Raw genomic sequence first — 24,637 nt, 5'->3', positions numbered from 1 at the left:
GTATATAGCCAACTTTAGGGCTAATATAGTATGTGTAATAACGTCGACTGTTAACACTGTTCTATTTATATCAAAATCCTGACATCCAACTGTCTTCCGTTCTACACGCTGGTATGGAATCCTTTTCCTTTAGGACCAATATAGTACTTAGCATTATTTAAACATTTTATGGACTTTATATAAAATTTAGGATTATCTTATGCGTAATAACCCTGAGTTTAAATATTGGTATAATTTTATTGAAATTTGATTTGACCCATCTCAGTGGGCAATGTATAATTATGTGTGTCCATGTTTCCTATTTGACCCTTCTGATGACTTGCAGTGTTACAAGGCTTTTTATATTTACATGGACATGCGCAGTGTGAGGTGGTATAATAGAGTGATCCTTACATCACCCAATATGAGTGTTAAGATTTTAGGTAACATATTCAGCCAATTTTGCATGGTGGTATAGATATATTCCATTTGCACTGTTTCTTAAGTTTCCTAAGTTTGTTTTTATTTCATTATATGCTATTATATTGCATCATTGTATTTTGGACCTGACCTTGTCCAAAATCGGGTTCATTTTCTACCTGACCGGAGTTATTGATTTGTTTATTCTGTAAACAGCTAATACATAACTATAATATTTTCTATGTGTGTCGTTTTCATATTACGATCATTATTAAATGAAGCAAATATCTACATTTGGGTATGTGTCTAAGCTATTGGAATTCCCCTATAAATATAACTAGCCAACCTTATATATTACGATTTTATAGTATAAATGTAGTGACAGATTTCTAATTATAACAAACATTTCATTTTGTAAACATTAAGAAGTTAATAAAAGGTTGTTTTCCATTAGATATGTTTTTGATTAGAAAATGCGTTAAATGTGACCTGATGTCAAGCATAGGAACATATAATCTTGTACCTAGAAAAATTATTAATTCCTGCTGATCTAGCTGAATCAATTGTATTTCATTTCGGCTTTAATGTATTTGTTCAAAGTATTTCTTCTGTGGAACTACAAATGTGCTCTGTTAAGATTCTTAGAAAGAAAGACTGGAATTTATAGTGAAATTTTAAGTAATGAATTTATTCGCAGGTTGAATTATTTTGATCTAATGAAAGACTGTTGTCACATCAAACTTTTATTAGCCACTACAAACACATGCAAACTTTCAGCATTGGACTTCCACTAAAGTTTGTTCAGAAGGTTTATTTTTAGCACTGTAAATCATGGATTATCTTGGGATTCAATTCGCAATATCTTTTTTAGTTTCACTATGTATTATGGGGAAATAAATTACTTGATGAATTTTACAAAGCTCGTCGCTTCTCACTTTTTACTCTTATTTATTTTAAGACCATAGAGGCATACTAATTGCCGTACAAGTTATATGCTTAGGTCGTTTTTATACGCTAATATTTTTTTTAACATGTTATTTCTGACTATTTTAGATCACACATATGACTATGTGAAGAAGTTTCATATTTATGTTCACTTTCTTGACTTTGTCGGCAGTTCTTATTTTACAGTATTTTCCATAGTCGCCGTGAAATATAACTAGGCTTATCTAAATCAATACGATGTGAAGAATCGTTTTATAAATGCTAGTTTTAACCTAACCTAATTAGGACATCCGATGAATCATTCTTTAGTCTGTTATAGACAGCATGCATTATATTTCTAATGATATTTCGACCGAGTATTTGTATAGGGCGCATTATGCAAATATTGACATGAAACCTCAATTCATTTATTGCTGGGAATTCCATAATGCCATTCCCTTTTTAATGAAATCTGTATTTTTTGGAGAATGAGCGGCTGAATTATAATTTACGTGGACTGTATCCATAATATGATTCTTTTACAGATTCATTGTTAAATTTCAAAGTATCCCATTTTTGTCATATACGGTAGAACGGGCTGCAGTCAAATAAACCAATACTGATGCTGCTTGCAGCCACTTCTATCATCGCTGACTTCTAATTTAATATCTATGAAATAGTGGGTGAGATATTATGGGATGATGAAAGCGAAGAATGCAACTGGAGATGGTTTAGAGGTATAGTTTTAAAGCAAAAGAACATAGATCAGCATAATTAACCTATGTTTAAAAGATTGCTGTTTATTGAGAAATTAAAAACATTTAGTTCAACTGAAATTTTGAGTTCTTATTTTGTTATTTCAAACAGTCGATAATGAGTCTTCTTTGCGCGAGAAATCGTCTCGAAACAGGGCTACATCAAGAGACCTGTTTATAAGCATGAAGCATTATATTAATTTCCGTAGTACACATGAGCTGATATTGACATTAGAACACATTTTAAGATGTTTATCAACATTTTTCTAGGACAGGCGTGCGCTCTATCTTTACCTCTTGATCACGCGGGTGTGGCAACTTCATTTTGCATATCTAATTAGCGCAGCAAATTATTGAATCTTCTTTTCAGTTGGTTTATCAATTCTCAAATTAATAATAAGAATAATCAATCGAGTGACTGTTGTTATTTATTACACTTGTCGATCGTAGTCAATGCAAATAGCAATACCTTAAATCTGTCATCCACTTTGTTTTACTCAGTATGGTTACATGAATGTTCCATTATCATATTTTAGTTGCTTTTGGATAGAAGGAACTGGAGCGAGGCAGACAAGTAACTGTAAATAACTGTAATGCATATTGTGCTTTCTCATCAGTCAAAAATCAAACTTTTCGGACAAAATGTTACTGGTATACTACCCAGAAAGGTCATGTATTTGTGACGATTTGGTGCTATTTCCAACGCTATAATGACTCTAAATACTATTTTCTGCATAATTTCGTCAAAGAACTTGTATATGTATATGATTCTTTGCTTGGGAATGATAACATATATTTCTTGGATATGTGTGTAGTTCGTTGCTTGAGAGTCAGAACATATATTTCTTGGATATGTGTGTAGTTCGTTGCTTGAGAGTCAGAACATATATTTTCGGCAGGTTTATTTCACAATCATCCGTTTTGCCTGCTCCCACATCGCCAGTAAAACCGTAATACATCTTATATTATTGAGTCAATAAGAGGTATATTATAATCTTTTTCTGTTCATGCAATTGCAATTATTAAATTTGATATCTTCTTAGATCAAAGGACAGAGAGGGTTAAAGCCTTGTTTGTCTTGGCATTGGTCAGCGTTCTACAGGAATACGTTTGATACATTATTATTTCAGACAGTCATATATTCTGACTCGATCAGCAAATTATTTCACAAGCTACAAAGAATTTAGTAAACCAATTAAAGTGTTTGATCGATAAACTCTCATACCTCGTACAACTATATATAATTTCCTAAAACAATTAGAGGATTGACGCTTTCAACGTAAATGAATATATTTTAAAAATGTATATCCTTATTTAAACAATGTGACATAAGGCAGTGGATAAAGCGTTGCCGATTGAACACTCGTCCACTATAAATTAAGCACTGTCACTGTCTCATCGGAACAATCCTTGCTGTTCCACAAAGGAAATAAAATAGAATATGCCATGACGTTGAATGCTTTAAGTTTGGTTGTTATATTCCTATTAGAATATATATAATTGAAAGATCAGCTACTCATGTAAATTAGTTTGAAATATTTCCAAATATTCTAAAAGACCAGGGCGACGAGGTATAGTTTAGATATCTGATTCATGATGTAACGATTCGAAGTCGGTATTCGATGGACATGAATGAATCGGATGGATGTAATCATTGTCTCCTGTATCAACACCGATATTCTGGTGCTGAGCTCCGTGTTCTTGTTTATTAAATTGTTGAACATTTATATTGCCCGGATACGTCAGAGCTTGGCTCAGTATAAGGTCTCTTTCAAGTGCAGTGCTTAGTTCACCTTCATCATTGCTCACAATTGTCCAATATCCTTGAGATATATTTACAACCTCAGGGTTTTCATTTTCACCATCTCCATTACGGCAAGCTAATGGAATATTGGGTGTTCTGTCCAGGCGTGAGCTAAAAGAAAAGAAGTGAAATTAAAGTACGCGATAAACGTTTTCAAAGGCAATGAAATTTGTCAATATTTTGTTTTTTCTCTCTCTATTAAGTATGTTGATCGGTAGTTCTTGGCTAAAGAATTATGCAAGCAGAGTTTCTAAATTAAAAATAATCATACTTAATTAAGCAAAAATATGTATAAACATATAGGTATTGATGCAAAGACAAAAAACCCCATGACGGATTAATATAAGAATTGTATTGAAAATTTAGTACAGCACAGCTTCATTTAAAAACAAGTATAATCTCTTCCGGTTAATCGCATGCCTTATACAAATATATTAATCTAACCAGTGTTTAGATCTTTGTAGAAGACAGGTGCAGAAAACACCAACCAAAATACCTCCCAATCCTAGAATTATGGAGACTATCAGGAGTTTCGAAGTCGAGTCTGAAAGAAAAGTTTCACCAAGACAATGTCAAACAAAACGTCATCTGTTTCTTTACATTCGTGACTTTAAGCAAAATAATCTTGGTACCGCTACAATCGAGAAAAGGAAACATGAAGCGCAACGTATGTTCAGCACTGAAAGAGGCGATTTATATTCATAATTTTAAGCTGGTTAACTTGATTGCAAATCTACCACATATATTTGAAACTCATTTCTGCATATATGATTTTTACAATATCACATATTTGTCACTGAAATCACAACTGAGTGTTCTGAATCATGTTGCAACTATTGATTTAGCGCACAATTCAACATTAATCTAGAGATTGCATTTCATTTTATAGGTAATAAAGATAATGTGAATTAAAAGAAATATATAAAAATATAAACAAATACTTTCTGCTCTCTAGATACCGGACTACAGAAGCTAAATAGGAAGATACCTTGATCAATGGAAACCTTTCAAAATATATTGCACTTAATATTAATATAGCGTATTGGGCAAATATATGCAAGTGATGTTGGTTTTGAAGAGTTTGTGACACTTTATTTGCAATATGCACGCAGTACAATGTCATATGATCAAATCTCATACGATGTCCTCTAATGGAAAGCATCATAATACATATATATCGATGTAACAAAAAAAATATTACGACTCACTTATAATATACGATGCGACGTTTAACAGGTCTAGCAAATCATGCAAAGATAGATATAATGAGCATTGGCTAAAATTCAGGTAATATATACCAGATATGGTTTTGTTCTCCTCTGTCGTTGCTGTTGTAGTAGCATGATAATCAGTACCTAACATACGCAAAAGGAAAAGAAAATACACTGAAGAAACCTTATAAAAGTATAAATTAAAAATTAAAAATTAATTTACTTGAGATAGCGCGACCTATAATAAAAACATCACAGGCAATGTACATTGACGATAGAAGGATTTACACGCCGACAAGCAAACACCCTTACATTCAAATGTATACACGTGCATATATATTATAAATGAAATTATAAATGAAATAAAACAAAACTATAAGACATATTGGTATTATTAATAAAATGATATATATAAATTTTATTGGCATTATTAAAATTTGGTATTTTTAAAATGATAAAGCTCGATCAATGATGAAGGTCTTCAGAAGCGCTGTACATTGACGATACAAGAAAAATAGACTTATACTCGCACACACACATGCACATAAATACACAGAAAGGTTCATATATATTTACCTTACCAATGTTATTAAAGAACAAAAGTTTAATGTTGTGGATAGATAGCTAATTGTTTTTTTTTCAAGAAATTATCAAAATGAAACATTTTCAAGTTGAAGTCTGGTGATGATTTTTTAACGGTTTCCACATCAACTTATTTTTGAGAATATGTAATGTTTAAATATTCTTATCAGTCCATACGTAATTCAGTGTTTTCCTGTTTCTAATAGTTTGAATTTACTCATAACAATCTGGAAACAAGTATGCAATATCTTTTATAACTTTAACCATCCATCATCGGGTGTTACTTTTTCAATAAATATGGTTCGCATTCCCTCTGAAATCGCATATTTTTCACTGAATATTTCTTTCTTGGTTGATTTAATTAGTTAATTGTACACACAGTGCTTTCCTTGTTTACCTAGTTTATATATATTCCATATTCTCTCCCTTTTATATACAACACATTTTCGTTCATGGACGCTTTCTGTAAACTATTGACTGATATGGCTTATTGGCAATGTCTGTATTTTCTCAGGTGCCTGTTTATCCACTGCAGACATATTTTGTTCAAATAGCCCTACTAGCACGCCAGCACCATTTAGTTCATTAACATCGAAATATACGTCATTGCATAACTATACACGATCAATACCTGAATAGTTCCTGCAGGTTACATTTTTCTTACAATGTTCTGTTTTAGAACATTGAAAGTACATTGTACTATGCATGATCAGAGTTGAAGTCTTTATTTATGCACTTAACTTCAATAGCCCCTTCCCCCCCCCCCCCCCCCCCGGCTTCCTTGCATTCATGTACTAATAGGTGTTTGGCTTTACGAGTTTGTTCTGAAACATGTTGAACTGGACCTAGTGCGTCTTCATTATCAATAATTATTTGAGTGTTATTGTCCGGATCATCTTTGATATAAATAGGTATGCCCCCATGATGATAATGTTGTAGTGATTGAGACGTAACACCGCAAAAGACTGAGTAAAATTATCGATACATGCGTTCGTAGTAACCTAATTTATTTTGAGTAAGGGGTCTAATAATATTTTGTTAGATGGTATACCCTTCAAAGTAAATTCCCTTAAGGCTAATTAAATAATTTAAGATGTATACTGTCCCTTTCATCAGGAATGTTTGTTTGTTCTATACCTAATGCATGTAATGTGATTGAAATGAATGGTAGGCTCGATGAAACTATCGTATAAATTATACATAACTTCATGTTTATTTAGTGCATATATATATATATATATATATATATATATATATATATATATATATATATATATATATATATAAGAAAAGGAATATAATATGCATTCAACAGTTTCAACCGTATAGTAGCCAGGTTAGGCTGATCCTAAAATCCATAATTTTAACTTTTGAAAGAATATTTCCAAAAACTTTCAGTCTGAAGACATTTAATATATACGAATATTTAAATATCCATATTTGGAAAATGTTTATAAATAGCTTCCAGGTCGGCAACAAATGATAGAACTGGGGAATATTCATCAAACCATTCATCACTCAACGTAGTATTGAGCTTTGGGTCAATATAATAAGAATAATCTGTGAAAGCGAGTTCATTATGCTTATTTGATAAATTTGAAACAAAATCCCACCCTGCTTTGATAGCTAGAATTTTCCTAGAAAAAAAGCCCACATTTCCAATAAACATATATTGTACACTCCTCTTTCACAATTCACTAGAGTTGTCGTGGTGTTTGTATGCTGCTTAAATATCTTAGTTGCATCACCGGCGGTTGCTTCATAAAACTTCAGAACTGATGTTCTTCCGTTTTGCAGCACACGTTATTTAATAGCTTTAATACATCCATATATGTTTCCACTATATCTCATTGTGTTTGCATTTGTAAAGTTCTCAACCAGCCTATTTAAAATGAACTTTACATTAATATACAACTTAAGAGTCTTACTCTTCGTAATCAGATTATTTCGGAAATCAGGGGTCACATACAATGGAGGATATAGCAACTTTGTCCAAACCAAGGAATGTTCTAAATTTTTCACCGGTCTGAATTAATGTTTTCTCTTAAAAATACAAATCTTTATTACTATTATAATTATATTAATTAAATATTTCATTGGAACTACCCTGGTAAAAAGTCGTTTAAAAGTATCAGTTCGCAAGAGCACGTTGTTCTCATTTCAAAACCAGCACTAATTGTGCAGATCTTGTGTTCAGGCATATCGTTTCAACAACAAGGAGAACAACAGGCTTTTCGTATTATTTGTCAGGTAACTATAGATTGAAGGAATGTAAATATGCATATTAATTGTTATGTTATCTTTAGTACTGTCTTTCTTGGAATTGATGCAGAGCATGTGCTAATTGAAACAAAACGAAGAGAAAATTCATTTTCTAAAGTGAAATTAAATTCATTTCATCTGCTTATCCAGATATGAAATGTGTCAATTCTTTGTGGAAAGCTAACTTACCATTTTCCGAAGAAAATATTATTTACCCGGCATCATAAAGCATACTTAATTATTAGATTGTATTCAACGTTTGTACCTTTAAACCATTCAATATATTCTCTTTACCTGATGTCACTAAAATAATAACAATATCCGAAATTTCGGCATCGTCATGTGTTGGATTCGTTGCGTGGCACGTGTAGTTTGCATCCTTTGTTACATTGTGAAGCTTTAATTCTGCACCTGGAAACAAAGTGTCCCATTCACTCCAGTACATCTGACATGGCGGGAAACAGTCCGCAGAACAAATTATCGTTATGGAATCACGATCTTGCAGATGAACCATGCTGTTTGTTACATTTAGTTTGATTTCATCTGGACCATCTAAAAGAGTAAATTGACAAATACATTAGAATACCATCAGTTAAGTATGTAAAAATACTATGGCCTTTTGCTAAAAGATCTTGCATCAGTTGCCGACGTAAAAGCAATAAACGTTAATTGATAGTTTATTTTTAATACAAAGTTTTAAACAATGATGGCAATGTAAACAAACAATAGCGATTTCCTTAACATTACTATTTCTCATTTTCGACAAAACATGAGCAAATATAATTGTGTTTTCTCATGTATGGTAATATGTGTGACATTTATGTTTTGTGTAACACGGAATAAATTTCTCCCGGAAAAACGGATATGTCATATTCGTATTGTGTCAGCATTATTAAAGTTAACTAGCAATACAGCAACAAGTACGGAATCTTACATTTTTTTGGAGTCCATTATACCCAACTTATCGTTCTTGGAAACTCTGTATCTTCCCACAAAATATCTAATTGTTGATATTTATTTAATAATAATAATAATAATAATAATAATAATAATAATAATAATAATATGTATTATTATTATTATTATTTATAGTATTAACTGATTGTTGATATTTTTAAGTTTAATAATAATAAGAAGAAATATTATTATTATTATTATTATTATTATTAATATCATTATTATACTTACATACAACATCCAGATTTGTAAAGTTTTCAAGTGATGCACCGCTGACGATATTCTGAACTTTGCATGAGTACGTACCAGCGTTTCGTCGCGTCATATTCTTTATATTTAAAATATTTGTTGCTGAGATGACCTTCTCTTGACCCATCAAAGGGTCAACATATATCCAACTCCAAGCACAAACCGGATAACAGTCTGAAAGGCAGGATAAATTCAACCCTTGATGTTCTTTGACTACCGTGACATTCGGTGAAAACATAATGACATTAGGTCCAGCTGCAAATGAATAGACAACTTTCAATATTTCAATACTGACATATATAGCGTCAAGTACATCGGTGTTTTATAAATGCTTTAATATATGTACGTAATTGTAAACAAATAGTATTTTATATGGTGTTAATTGCTTGTTAATATTACATATCGAAGTTAAAACAAGGGCATACAAAAATGTATGCGAGAAATCTGCCAAGGTTGTTTCACTTAAGATTGTTACTCAATCAAATGTTTCACAAAAGATATTTAAAATATAACGCCATTATCAAACTTCAATTTATATACATGCAAGAGCACTTTTGTGAAAAGGTTTAATTAAATTTATAATTAAAAAAACTTTCGAAGAAACGAATTCTGAAAGGATATGTTATCAGGGGTTAAACATTGGCATATCTTTCAGAAACAAACCGTTGTAAAATTGATTGAGGGAATATAATAAAATAACAAGGCATACACAGCGTTACATTCTGCAAACATCGATCTCCAATGTGCGAGAAATAAAAGCTAAGAAAGCCTTTAGTATTTATATTGAATAATGACCATGGTAGATGTTGAGAGACACAGCTACCAAACTGACACATGTTTAAGAGCATGGCAAGGAGCATGCGACGTTTGCATGAAAGTGTAGTGGGACTAAACGTTCACCACATGTAAGCGACAGGTCAAAACTAATATTTGGAATCTCAAAGCTTTGAATTTCCTTCTTCAATCATTGATTACGTAATGTTTGTATGGATAATCGATTTTATAACTTATAGCAATTAACTCTATTTGTACAATAATCTTTTCACAACCTATATATTTAGCAGAAACTAGTTCTCTCTCTCTCTCTCTCCCTCTCTCTCTCTCTCTCTGAAAACTTGTATTATGTTTTTTAAAAAGCAGTCTATGCCAGTCAATTACCTTCAAACAGGAAGATTTTTCAGTATGCCGGATTTCCATTAATTTATTCCAAACTAATGCATTTATTATATGCTTTTTAATATATGTGCATATTTCATTTTCTTTCAATGAATTAAAAAGCAATCTTTGCTAAAAACATAATGTAAGTGATTGATGTGCTAATGTTCTTTGAAATCATGTTAGCGTTAGGCCTGTTAGTTAGCACGCTGATGATGCAGTTTAGGCCCTACACATCTACCAGTTATGTCCTGCTCAAAACAGAAACAAAACCTAAAATAAAACATTAATGAAGTGAAAAGAATGTCGCATTTGCTACAGGTGGAATTTAGTTCTTTTCTAATCTATATAAATTCACAAATTAATGTCATACATGTAGTTTTCGCTACTTTATTATGCTCCATTACATGTCAAAATACACATTTGATAATATGTATTATTACAACAATTTATACAAATTCAGTTTGTCACAATACCTCGTTGAACTTTTGATTTGTGCTTCAACGTATATGAAATAACATGCTGTTTTTTTTTACGTTTAGGCACTACACATTCGCTCTTTTTTCCCAGTTCGGTATGAATTACCTGATATCTAATCAAAGTTTAGTTTATACGCTAACATCCCAATATATATTAATTGGAAGTTAGTATATAAACTAAACTTTGATTAGGTATCAGTTAATACATAACGGTGCTGGGAAAGTAGAGCGAATATACATATATATATATATATATATATATATATATATATATATATATATATATATATATATATATATCCCTGTGGCGAACGCTCTGGTGGCCCAGTGGTTACATCTTCCTCCTCGGACGCAGAAGGTCTCGGGATCGAACACCGGCCGAATCAAATTAATAGGACAGTGTTAGGACTAGTCGGCCTGGTGTCAGGTAATGTGACTTGGTGTCCCAGTGGTAGCCATCATTATAAACTGCCACAGTGCAGATATCTTACTGATATGACTGAACAATTGGTAAAGCTACGTTAAAAATGCAAAATATATATGCTCCCTGAATTTCTAGACAACAATAAACAAAGAGAGTATGAATGTATAAATCCGGTCACGATCTTATTAACTTTTATCTTAATAATTAAGTGTGACAGAGGCATTTATTGAAAGTACTAAACGTCATTGTACTAGATGAATTACCATGAATTAAGATACAAAAATAATATATGCTATTAAATATAATAAGTTCTTTTGTATCAATTTATTTTATTCTCACCCATACCATATCGGAGAAAACATTATGTACTGGGTGGAAGCTTCTCCTCCAGTTCTTCTTCGCAGCAATATTGCACAATAGAAATACAGTGAATGCAAACTAGTATATACATGAACGAGGCTATAATGTAACATGAAATTAATAAGACAAAATATTAACATTGAAGGGAGTGTTTTCCTATTTTAGTGATTTCCGACGTTGAAAACTAGATTGAAAATGTCGTATAATTCCATGCATGACATACATATATAGGGTTTGCTTGAAATACATTTTCATAAAGTACACTGTTATAAACTGGGCTTTGCATAAGATGACATGTAACGTCTTACCTGTTTGGTTTTGTCTTTTCACGGGAGACTGTATGTAATCAGCGCAAATGAGCTAGTTGTGTTGCATTGGAAAGAGGATATTTAGGAATATATTTGTACAAAAGCACGATCATCTTAAAATATTTCCCAAAGTGTGAGTGATGTAAATAGTCATCCAAATATATCCCAATGCTTTACTTGGTGCACATCTGTCCTACTCATTTTTTAAATTAATATTCGATTGAGCTGAAAAGAGGCGAGAGTGTACATAAGTGGTATGAAGGTGGTAGATTTGACTCGCGCCCCTTTGGGGCCATTCAATGCGTCCTCGTCTCTACCCTTATGGCAATTTCGCCCATAAGTCAGCTTTGCCAGATGTTCACTTTTAATTGGTTCCGCATGGTGTAAAGAGCCCACACACCAGTCATGGTAGCGGGGGTTGTTTAGTCTTCCTGCTGGAAGTGCGCCAAAAGGTTTTCAAAAAAGGGAAAAGCCGAACCTTTCATACTGCTCTGCCGTGATGGTAGAAACAATAAAACGCAGAGACACCAGTTCCTATCAATATGGCTCCAACAATAATACCGATTGGTGCACCTACAATGTTTCGTGTGACGGTGATTCATGTCACACCAATACCAATAGTTGCTGCCGCAGCAAGACCGCAAATAACATCTACGACCAAACACGCGCGTTTGCATTTCACGATCATATATAGGACTTATAAGGACATATTGACGAACTGCTTCGGTTAAGAACTGAGGCGGTGTTTACAACTGCGACCTATATTCATGTGGCATGTCTGATATGCTGACGAGTGCCTCTCTAACGTATTCATCAAGTTCACCGGTGCGATTGACGATCATAACAGAAGCTTCTTCAATTTGAGCAAGCCCCTCTTCGATATCCTCAATTACCAAACACGTGATCACCTCTGCAGTTGCTCTTGTGGCTTATTTGATATCATTAGTGCGTTTTGCTATCTTACGGACTGGACCAGAATATACGATTGTTACAATTCGATCATGGCAACTAATTTATCGAATCTGTGTACTTGACGCTAGCCAGACAACTGAAGCAAGCACGAATCGGACATGTGAGTATCCATCGTGACCAAGCTATTGTGGAACGATTTAATCACACTCTGGATGAACGGTTATTCAGTCATTAGTACCCAAAGGAATTCTTGATGAGGCCAGAACCGTCTCTGGATTTGGTATCACGACTTCCATTATTCACAGTAACATTGAACAATGAAACCACACGCACTATTGGATTAAAATCAGCCAATGCCATTCAATAAAAAGACGTTACTGTTACTCGGGAAATGTGTTCACAGTCAGCACCGTTACAACATCTCGAATACAAGTTTGTTTCTTTATGTGTGTGGTCCTAGAAAGGTATAAGGTCAACAACAACGTCATGTCACTGACCCAATATGGTTTACAGTTTCGGAACGGAATGATACCTCACATAAGCAACACGTTATTGATTAGGGCCATCATCAACTTATGTACCAAGACCTCCCAACTGTGTATTTGTGCGAGATGAATTGCGAGTTGTTTCAGCAATTACGTAACTGCCACCATAATTTGTTTTGACACGTTAATCAATCGTAAGCTGGTTCACAAGAGCAAGGTTATCAATCACGGCAGTGATGATTCCGTCGGGTATTATCCATCGCTTGGAATCCAACTGCCACAAACTGACATCACTGCATCACTAAACACCTTAGTGATGTATTTGTGGGAACTGATAATATGTGCGACGTTTGTGAACTTAGACACAAAGTTTATATTATTAGTTGCTTACGAAAAACAGTCAAGTCAAATAGAACTGGACTGAATTTCTGGAAAATGGCAAATTCTACAAATAAAATTATATTACAATAGCATATAATGGAATGAAGAAAATTAAAATTAACAAACAAACAATAAAATGAATAAAATATAAATTAAATCAAATATACATAACACTTCCCCCATAAAGAAAAAGAAAGATTTATATAATAACAATACATATACGAAATTTACTTACAAATTAGTATTCTATACTGATCGCTCTCAAATCCACTTTTAGTCTCCTCGCAAGTGTATAAGTTATACTGGTCGTCACTTGTCAAATTTCGTATGGAAAGAAATGTATCATTTGGATAATATTTATCGTAGTCTTCTATCACCGACCCATTTAGTCTCCATAGAATGTTGCCCGTGGAATGGTTTAATGAACAGCACTGTAAAACTAGCGAATAGTCCGATACATTATGTTGAGCTATATCAACCCGTGGAATCTTTGACTGATCTGCAAAAGTGAGACAAATTATATTTTATAGAAAACTTTAACAACAACACATATCATGGCATGATGCCGAAGGCGTTCTGACTCAGTATTTAGTAACTACTAATGTACATGCGAAGCGATACCGATAACATTTTTATATCATTTCAGGGCTTTATATACCGTAAGTAGACAAACAGGGAAATTTCTAGCCCAATTGTTATCAGGAAGTAGTACAGTACTTTTCGATTTGCGGGTCCTTTTCTACAACATAACATCAATAATATGGGAATAGTGTCAAGCCACGACATACCAAATCAGCATAAAACCAGATAATACTGACATACATACATACATGCATACATACATACACACACAAACGCGCGCACGCACGCACGCACGCACGGAGACATGCATGCATGCATGCATACATACATACATACATCACATGGGGGTGGGGTAATTTGATATAGACCTTCAATTAGGGCTTTTGCAATAAAACTTTCTGATGGGGTTGAATACAAAATAACATTTCTAATGCATTTTCTGCCTGTACTTCTTTTCGTTAAAACAAAACCGACGGTAGAATGTGGTTGCTGAAAAAAGAATGATGATGAGAGCTTTTAGATCATTTCTATCAACGAGCCAATACCTTGTCGCTGAGTAATGACAATGTATTATTGACCATTTAGAAGCGAAACCAAACTATTCATCATGTTATATATATATATATATATATATATATATATATATATATATATATATATATGTTCTGAACAAGCAGTACAGGTAATAGAGCAAACTTGCAACTCTGTACTCAACGATTATATAGAGAATGCAAGGACAAAACAGAATGGAAATACTGTTAATTATGTCATGATAGATGATAAACAAAATGGGATTATATATATTATTAAATAGGACAAACTTTTAGTGAAACAAAATGAACACACTTTTTGGGAAAACTCTGGCCTCATTGTCTAGATGTAGTAATGATGTGTTCATATGTTGAATATAAAAGCCCACATTTGTCTTTCTTCACCTGTCTGTCCCCGCAGCCATAGAAGAGGTTGCGAGTTTTAAACTAGCGGTATTACAACTCATTTTTTTGGTTAAATTTTGTATGACGAATTTTTCTTTTAAACTCGCTCACTCGATTTTTTAGATCTTTAAAAAAAATCTTATTATGTTTGCATTTTCTATTTTGACTCCCGTCCTAATATGTTTGATTAGGCTAGTGGTAATATATTTCCTTTTGTAAGAATGTAAGAATACACCGATTTATATGATACAGATACAGTGTTCTTGCGTTCATATTGTATGGTATACATCCTGCTTTGTACAGTCTATTGGAAAGATTTGTTGCAGTTCAATAGAAAGTCTGCATGTGTCGAAATACATATATTTTTAATCATACAGGTCCTAAATTCCTAGAAAAACTTTATTCTGATCGCCATCAGTCCTAATGAGTACAATTTTGTCTTTAAACTACAAACACCTCTTAGTAGTTGGCCATTAGTTCATTCTTGAATTATCCAAACACTTTGTGGTCGTTTGATTGATATCTATGATATTGACTGTGTGATAGTTATTGAACTGGATATCATTATTGATGTCTTTGTAAAACGTGTTATGTGAGGACATTGATGTATAAATATATCGATTGGAACCAAATACATGTTTTGCCATTTATATTTATTTTTGCAGTTGCTGACAAAACTTGCTCATCAACGTTTTGGATACTACATGCACCGAATACGTATCATATATTAGTTCCATGCATGTTATCGTTTTGCTTTTCGAAAACTGACCAATAATATGATACGGTCAGTGATTTTTATCCTAGCTTATGACAGTTTTTTGTGGCCTTTAAAATTGAATTTATTTTGTACATAATTTAAATGTTAACTCACTACAAAGAGCCTGTTTGGACTATCGAAAAGTGTTGCTTGTCAATTTGTAGAACTCTGTTTCCACCTTATTTGAAACTTGTCCTAAACTGGTATTCAGTTATTTGTACTATTTCAGCAAATGTATTGGTCCAGTTAGACAACTATGTATCTTTTTTTACATTTGTTTCAGTAGAGTGTGCGTCCATGCAATCTCTTTATATTTCGGAGGAGTTATCTCATCTGTATCTAGTACCAGTTTCGCAGGAGCTAACGAGGTGTCTATCAAAATGGTCTTGTAGAACTGGAGCCTATCCAACTCCACTTTCTTGTAACCATCCAATTTTTCTTTTCGTGAGCCCATCTAAAATACATTATGGGTAGTGAGATCTCGTTATGTCCATAATGATTTAAATATTAACAGATCATACTCACCACAATGTTTAATATGCACACCTTTTAATGAGCAGCATTACACACACACACACACACACACACACACACACACACGCACACACACACACACTGTTAAAATGGTATACTTAAGATGTCCAGACCTATGAGAATACAATCTTTCTAAAGACATTGTTTGACAGTGTTCGCATTCTGTATTAATAGTTTCTCATAGAAGACATCTTCCTTGGATACAACGATTTCATAACAAAAATTATTTCAATAATTTGTTTGTATAATTATTTGAGTTCTTGATGCAATGCCATCAACTTTTATAAAACACTATTTGATTTACTAATCAATTAAAATCTACACTACAAAAAATATGATTATCTGAGGAAATAGGAGAAATCTGCAAAAACAATAAGTTCGATATAGCTGAGAAAAATTACAAACTCTTACAGTGCAAAGGAAAACGAAACTCTGAATTAAAGTATAATAATCACACGAAAAGTTAGAATTAATAATTTCCCTATGGTACTCAGAATAATAAGAATTTGTTTATTTTGGGGAGATGCCTGTGGTTTCGGTGGCTTCCATTTCAAAGTCTTGAAGTGTAGCAATTTACCAATATATTTGTAAATGAAGTGTCAGGCACGGATACAAACAAGCATGCTTACTGTCATGCATTCATGCATGCAAGTATGTATGTATGTATGTATGTATGTAAGTATGTATGTTATGTGTGTGTTTGTGTGTGTGTGTGTGTGCGTGCGTGTGAGTCCGTGTGTGTGCGTGCGTGCATTTGTGTATGTAGGCAGGTCGATAGGTCGGTAGGTAGGCAAACATATATGTATACAAGTATGAATACATAGCAGAGTGCATAGTGTTTTATGTAATTTCATTAAATATGTAGCTAAGAATTGAAATCGTTGACAAACGGAGGCAAGCTGGAAAGAATTTAATATCAAATGGTTTGCGCTTGTGACTTGGTTTGTAACTATTTTCGACTGCTCAATTTATGAGATATACAAAGAGAAATGTTGATATTTTTACATATAATAAACTACATACCTATTACTTGTAAATTGATTCTGCTAATGAGTTCGTCTGAATTCCATTGTCGTGCCACTCTGTATATTCCAGCATCGTTTTCAGTGACGTTCAGTAAGCACACAGTCAATGTTGCTCTCTCATTCACCGGTTTGTCAATAGAAACATGCACTCGATTTTTTTTACGAAGAACTATAAAATGAATCTCAGCCGGACATACCCGCAGGAAAGGCAAGGCGCCATGATATATAAGAAATGCATCTTTCTTTATATTATTTAATGACCATGAAAAAGAAACATTTCTTCCTAGAATACCCTGTATAGTTTTCCCATTTGAGACATGATTTAGTGTTAGGCAGCAAAACGCTATTTTTAAGAAAATCATGTCTACATTCCTGGAAATTTGTCTTAAGTATCTCCAGTTGTTTTTGCACAGATCTGATTAGTATTAAATTTGTAATACAGTTTGTTTAATGTACCCGTAATGTTAGTTCGGACGATCTGCTCGAAACAAATATGTTTAGCATTTGAAGAAAAACGTAATTTCTCCTTTCGACCAGACGAATAACTTACAAAGCTTCTATTTCCTATTAGTGTGCCTGACATTTGCGGGGAAAGTGTATTACGCATATGTACGATGATTATGTCATCAATTGTTTCTCTACATGAATGGTGAAAATCAGGATGTATGTGATCTGTTTTGTCTTCGATTAGTAATATGTTTCTGAACTTAGACAAACTGATCTCCGTATTGGTTAATATGCATGTACCATTGTACATTTGTGCAATAGTGTAAATGGATGAGAACGTGAATCATTATCTTAATAGCAGTATTGGTCTCAAACTGATTAGTAAGGTATATAAAATAAAAAGAAAGGAGTGCCTGTCTAGGCCCATACCCAACTGCCCACTTAAATGCATACGTGCAGACAGACCAGACCTACAATATACAAGTATGCATAAACATATATTCATGCATACGTGCAAGCACACATATGATCATACCCTGTGAAATGAGCACATTTTTAAACAGTTAATATGTATGTATCGTGAAGGAATATGAAATCCAAACAATATGAATAACCCCAATAGAGGCGACTGAATTTCTCAATCGAGAGGAATATAGCAATAAGGTGACATATGGTTATAATTAGCATATAAGTCATTGTGAGCAAGAACGTAGTACACACACACACACACACACACACACACACACACACACACACATATATATATATATATATATATATATATATATATATATATATATATATATATATATATATATACTATTATTTAAGGTGGGTCGTGGGCAGTTTTGTCGTCCTCAGACGGTTTCGTGGGCAGATAAAAGTTCGTGGGCAGATTTCCATCTGCCCACGAAGCACGTCGTCCTTTTCTGCACTCTTGCCACAAATATCAATAAAATAAATGCATATTTACGCTGCTGAATGTTAAATATTCGATAAATATTCATCTGCAAAATAAATAATTGCCTTTTTACCTATTTATTTCCATTTTTTCATTAATGAATTGAATTGAATAGCACAACTTGAGTTACCTCCCATTATGTACTAGTATATATTGCACCTTAAAAATAGATTGACCCGGAAGTAGTATGTTTCAAATTTACTGCCCATGATGACAGGGGGTCGTTACAAAGAAAATCAAGGGATGGGGTTCTAACCTGTAACAATATAATATGTTAATAGTGTTACAGATTAGAACCCAAATCTGTTGATTTTCTTTGTAACGAGCCACTGTGCCCGTGATTATTATTGTGAGAGATCAAAACTGCCCGGGAACCAGGATGTGGAGTGAATAATCTGCCAATGTCGCCAACAAGCACCATACATATATACTATTTATTTTGATATCTAAGAAGTTTTCAATAATGCTAATTAGTAACATTATAATGAGTGAGCTGTTATATGTCTTTCGAAATACCTCTATTCACTATTGCTGGTCTTGAGCCCAAACTAAGAGGATTGTGGCTGTCATTACAAATACAAGTGATACCATTTATTTAAATCCAGGCTTAGTAAGTTCATAACTACACTTAAGTTCATATTATATGCTGCTGCATTTTCTTCTCTCAGTCTACCATTAACAACGACAACAAAAGAAAAATGGTGTTTACTCAGAATTTGTTCCTATATTTATCAAAAAATTTGTTTTGGAACAGATATTTTGTTGGAAAAGCTGAAAGAATAAAATTGGGGGAAAATCATGATGGTATAATAATACAATTGTTTACTTATAATAAAAGAATACTGGATTTAGTGTACAACATCCTTGCAATAATTAAATGGCATTGTGAATATGCAGAACCCCAATTCTTTAATGTACATGTACTGTTTAAGGTACAAAACTGTTTTGCATACTTCATAACTTATTTCTCTAATAGTGCAAATAATAGGAGACAGAAGACATTTAGAAAGAATTAATTTGTCAAAATAAGTTAAATATCAAGATTAGTTTAATGGACGTTTGAAAATTTACTATTAAAGTAAAATTGCCTATTTTTGAGAGAAAAATCCTAATAGTAATACACGTAATTTTATTTAAATTAGCAGTAATGTAGAGGATGCTGATTTATTTATGAAATATACCATAAACGTGTGTTTCATGTTCATTACTCCAAAGTAAAATACCCAAGAACCACCTCAGAAAATCAGTAATGACATATTCACGTAAAACACAAAACACAATTCTAAAAAAGTGATGGAGATGCAGTTATCAGCTGTGAGTCACATAGCTAACACATGTTGAGTAGCAGACTGGATGATTGGTATGGAACGAATTGTATTTGCCTTGTCAGAATAGTTGGTAAAGATTTTAAGAGGACTTCCTGGTTGGAAAAAAGTGAATTGGAGAAATGTATTATTTTTTTCATCGTATGTGTCCTTGTTTCACTTCATTAATAATAATGATATGACTTTTGACAAATCTTTTTGTCCGAGTGACTCAATGCTGATAAGTGTAAAAAAATGTCGAGGCTGCGACAGATGTGTCCTCTGTAGAAATGGGTGTTTATTAAACTAGGTCAAAATTAGGTAGTGTAAAAATAGGAAGTGGAACAATACACAATATGGAAAACGCTCGCTGTGGAAGACATTGGGCGGACATACAGACACATCAAGATGTATTTAATAAGATTCATACACATATTATATACTGTTGTATAGCTCTCCTTGTATGCTTCAGATTTATACTATAAACATTGAAGTTTGTGATACCGAGACAAACGGCAATGGAAGATGCACGTATCAAGGTTATGAAGATTGTTAAATTCACAAGCGATACAGAGTCAAATATACCAAAACTTTCATATTGCATTTTCTTACATTTCTACTATCACAGATCGATTTAGACTGATGCGAAACCTATCAATTTATATCAAATTTGTCAAAATCGGGGTTTATTTACTATTGTTATGAGTTATTCACCTGTATGGAAAACGATCGTATAGGAAGACATTAGGCGAAATGACAGACAAAGGAAGATATACTTAATAAGATACATACACATACTATTTACAGTTGTACGGCTTTAATTATATGCTTTAGATATATAGCAATAGCATCGAAATATGTAGTACGATCGCAAAACGGCAATGGTAGATTCACGTAGCAAGGATATGCAGATCGGTAAAGTCGCACCCGATATTCAGTAAAAGGAACAAAACCTTCTATTTTGCATTTTCACACATGTCTATTGGCACAGATCGATTTAGTATGATTAGAAACATATCAATTAAAATCAAATTTGTCATCTGATATCAAATGTGTCAAAACCGTTGTTTTTGCGATTGTTATGACTTATTCGCCCATATGAAAAACTTTCGTATAGGTCAGATCTAGGCGCACGGACAGACAAATAAAGACGTGCTTATTAAGATATATACACACATTTTATAATATTGTATAGTTTTAATTTTATACTTCAGATCTCTAATATTGGCATCGAAGTATGTGCTACAATCACAAAACGGGAAGGGTGTATTAAAGTAGCAAGCATATGAAGATCGGTAAAGTCGCACCCGATATTCCGTAAAAAGTGGAACTTTTTTATTTTGTATTTTCACACACGTCTATTGGCACAAATCGATTTAGGCAGATGAGAACCTATATATTAATATGAAATTTGTCAAAAGCTGTGTTTGTTTACTATTGGTATAAATTATTCACCTATATGGAAACCGTTCGGATAGGAAGGCATCGGGTGCACAAACAGACGTATGAAACCGTACTTAATAAGATACATACACATATTATTTAATGTTGTACATCTTAAATTATATGCTTCAAATCTATAGTATTAGCATCCAAGTATGTGCTACTATCGCAAAACGGGAAGGGTAGATGCACATATCAAGGATATGAAGATCGGTAAAGTCGCAAGCAATAATGAGTCATAAATACCAACTTTTTTATTATTAATTTTCTCGACTTTTTTGGCACAGATCGATTTAAACTGATGAGAAACCTATACATTGATATTATATATGTCGAAATATATGGTTGTTTAAGATTGGTACAACTAATTTACCTATATGGAAAATCTTTGTGTTGGAAAGTATTTGGCGCACGGAAAGACAAATGAAGACGTGCTTAATAATATATGTAAACATGTTATATGCTGTTGTTTAGCTTTAATTTTATGCTTGAAATCAGTAGTATTATCATCGAAGTATGTTGTAACCCCCCCTCCCCTTAGTACGCTACTGCAAGCAGACTTTGTCAAATGCTAAGAGACACTAATTGCTCGAAAATTATAATTTAAAAAATATTTATGCATTTATGGACTCGTATATTATAACCTTATAATGCGCCTTCATTTTCCATCAGGTAGGTCTCCAGGTCGAGTTGTCATGAAAAACAGGAACCAGTATCGTACATTCTTTACTAAGCGACTTCTCCGATGGTGCAATGTGTCTATAGAGCGTCCGCCTCGGATGCGAGGGGTCGCGTATTCAAACCCCGGCCGAATCATACTAAAGACATAAAAATGGTACTAGCAGCTGCCTCTTTTGGTGCCGATCATTAAGAGGTTAGTGTTCAGATTAGTCGGCCTGGTGTCAGGATAGTGTGACTGGGTGGGACAAGTTTGTCTTATGTCCGCTAAAATGCAAAAGCCTACTGAACCAAGTCGAGCAGGTTACGTATTATACAACTTATTTTCGAGGTTTCAGCGCCCCCCCCCCCCCTTAAATGCGTACATATATTATCAGTATACCTCCATGCTCAAGCCTATGCATTTGGGTTAACCCCCCCACCCCTCTATGCGTACATACTAAATGGACGGCCCCTAACCATTCATGAGATGGTATTGATTCAAATTTACGAGTGCGATTGTGATGTACGCATTTCCCTACACAAACACGGGATGGTATTATTCAACCGTACATGTCCACAAAACTATATATATTTATAGATATATGTATACAACCATGGTACATCAATTAGGTATCTAATTACATAATGACAGTGTAGTGGTTAGCAAATTTGAGAAATATACTTTTTTATTCAGACACCATGCCAAAAGGAAAGAATTAACTTACAGTTTACGCTGAACTAAATTAAATTTACTATTTTTGTTTGCAGCATGGTCGGAATATGTTTACATGTTTCATATTAGGAAACAATTTGCATTATGGCTAAGTATATCTAAGAAGGAAATAAGATGTTCTTACAAACTCTTATTTTGTTGGTGTATTGGTTACCTCTCAACATATGAACCATTCTTTGCCATCTCACGATTATAATCCGTATGTACTTAAGCGTTGTCTCATTTGTAGTGTTAATTTTTAAATGTATACTTTGCTTGTAAAATGATCCCACTTTATATAAATGTACAAACACCTCAATCGTGATGTGCTTACAGGAATACATTCTTCTGAGTTCTGCTGAAGTCAGTTATTCAGTATAATTTGTAAAACGATATGGACTGATTGATAAAAGTGACTGTTTTCTTTACTTTGGTTTGTCGCAATATTTTTCTAACACAGTACTAATATACACTGGTCACACATGACGCCCCAAAGAAGCAGTTGTAGTTAATTCTTTTTTACCTGTAGTAAAGGGATTTTTACAATATATGGCTGTGGCAGATGTGCGTCGATTATCAGACAATGGTCGGCTTTTGCACTATTCGCTTATTTCCCTACTTCGAGTGCGGACTGATTGACCGTTAAGCAAAATCTCAACTAATCTCTGCGATTTATGTGCAACGTACGATATTGTCCCCAGTGTTTATTTAATTCCATCATCGTTTAACAAAACTTCTTTTCTTATCCTCTCTAAATCAACTTTTGTTGACCAAAGACAATACATTTTATAAGCAAGGCAGAACGCAAAATCACATTACCCATCCACGAGTACAATGAAAATATGTAAACAAAAATAGTTAATAAAATTCCAAGGTATGTATAATATTGTAATATATTTTGGAGTATGCGCATATGTTTACCGCTCTCCATTTTAAGGATTCCGTATATACTTGCTTGAATATGGGAAGTCGGTGCTGGGATTATAGTCTTTAGACCAAAATAATTAGCCAATTACTAGGGGCAAACGTTACGGAGTGAAGTGTAAGTGAGTTTCAAGATGACATGGTTTACTTTTGGTGAATTCAGGTAAGAGCCGCATGAGTATCCCTGTCACTCAGTAGTCCCTATTCAAATCTAATTGCGTGAATTGATCTTGTGACTCCAGGTGCAGTATTTATGACTGGAGATTGGTAAATTATACAATGGAATCAACAGAAAAGGACTGTTCCGCCGTCGGCGGGCGCCATTTATTGTTGCTGTGGTGGTAAATATGTTACAAAGTTACAGGCGAAATGAAGCTAAAAATCATGATTTAAAAGGCCTAAGGTGGCGTAGTAAAAACGGTTCCCTGTATTAGGTTGTTGAGTTGTATAGTTTCACGGCGTGAAATACTGGCGGTAAGTTACGGAAAGTTAACGAAGAGAAGCTTTGCAGTTGTGACATTGACATACAATTGGGAAGTTGGGATTTGTGGTCATGTATTAATTAGAGTAACATTACTGATAGATTGGACGCGTTGGACTTTCCAGTTTGCAGAAGTAGTTGTACAGGATTCCTTTGAATCGGGGAAACCTATGACTCGTAGCGGGATTCGCGCAAGGGCTTGACATCGCTCGGTCAAGAAACCCA

At 33.6% G+C, this 24,637-nt stretch overlaps 1 protein-coding gene across 3 annotated transcripts; it reads right to left on the bottom strand.

The window, feature by feature from the left end:
* Positions 1-2,583: 2,583 nt before the first annotated feature.
* Positions 2,584-17,995, bottom strand: LOC149792944 (cell adhesion molecule CEACAM2-like). 3 transcript variants are annotated; one of them, XM_089966258.1, is made up of 7 exons: positions 17,479-17,995; positions 13,883-14,146; positions 9,126-9,398; positions 8,232-8,489; positions 5,181-5,237; positions 4,327-4,426; positions 2,584-3,993 (listed from the first exon to the last, which is right to left on the bottom strand). In XM_089966258.1, the coding sequence occupies exons 1-7, from the start codon at positions 17,840-17,842 to the stop codon at positions 3,657-3,659; spliced, it is 1,653 nt and encodes a 550-aa protein (XP_089822384.1). In that variant the 5' UTR covers positions 17,843-17,995; the 3' UTR covers positions 2,584-3,656. The 3 variants fall into 3 exon arrangements, with proteins under 3 accessions (XP_089822384.1, XP_089822385.1, XP_089822386.1); XM_089966259.1 differs by having other exon boundaries at positions 9,126-9,317; XM_089966260.1 differs by having other exon boundaries at positions 3,811-3,993; positions 4,379-4,426.
* Between the last annotated feature and the right edge of the window lie 6,642 nt (positions 17,996-24,637).

The sequence above is a fragment of the Sinohyriopsis cumingii genome, chromosome 8 (genome assembly GCF_028554795.1).
Source record: "Sinohyriopsis cumingii isolate HCF-2022 chromosome 8, ASM2855479v2, whole genome shotgun sequence".
Taxonomy (NCBI): Eukaryota; Metazoa; Mollusca; class Bivalvia; order Unionida; family Unionidae; genus Sinohyriopsis; species Sinohyriopsis cumingii.
The sequence above is the reverse complement of the archived record's forward strand: the minus strand, read 5'-3'. Positions and strand labels throughout refer to the sequence as shown.

What these genes read in the sequence shown, in the direction of transcription:
- LOC149792944 (XM_089966258.1), bottom strand. Translation starts at nt 17,842, where the DNA reads ATGATTTTCTTAAAAATAGCGTTTTGCTGCCTAACACTAAATCATGTC. An exon ending in AATCAATTTACAAGTAATAG is followed by an intron (nt 14,147 to 17,478) that starts GTATGTAGTTTA and finishes TCACTTTTGCAG; the next exon opens with ATCAGTCAAAGATTCCACGG. An exon ending in CTACAAAGATCTAAACACTG is followed by an intron (nt 3,994 to 4,326) that starts GTTAGATTAATA and finishes CTTTTCTTTTAG; the next exon opens with CTCACGCCTGGACAGAACAC.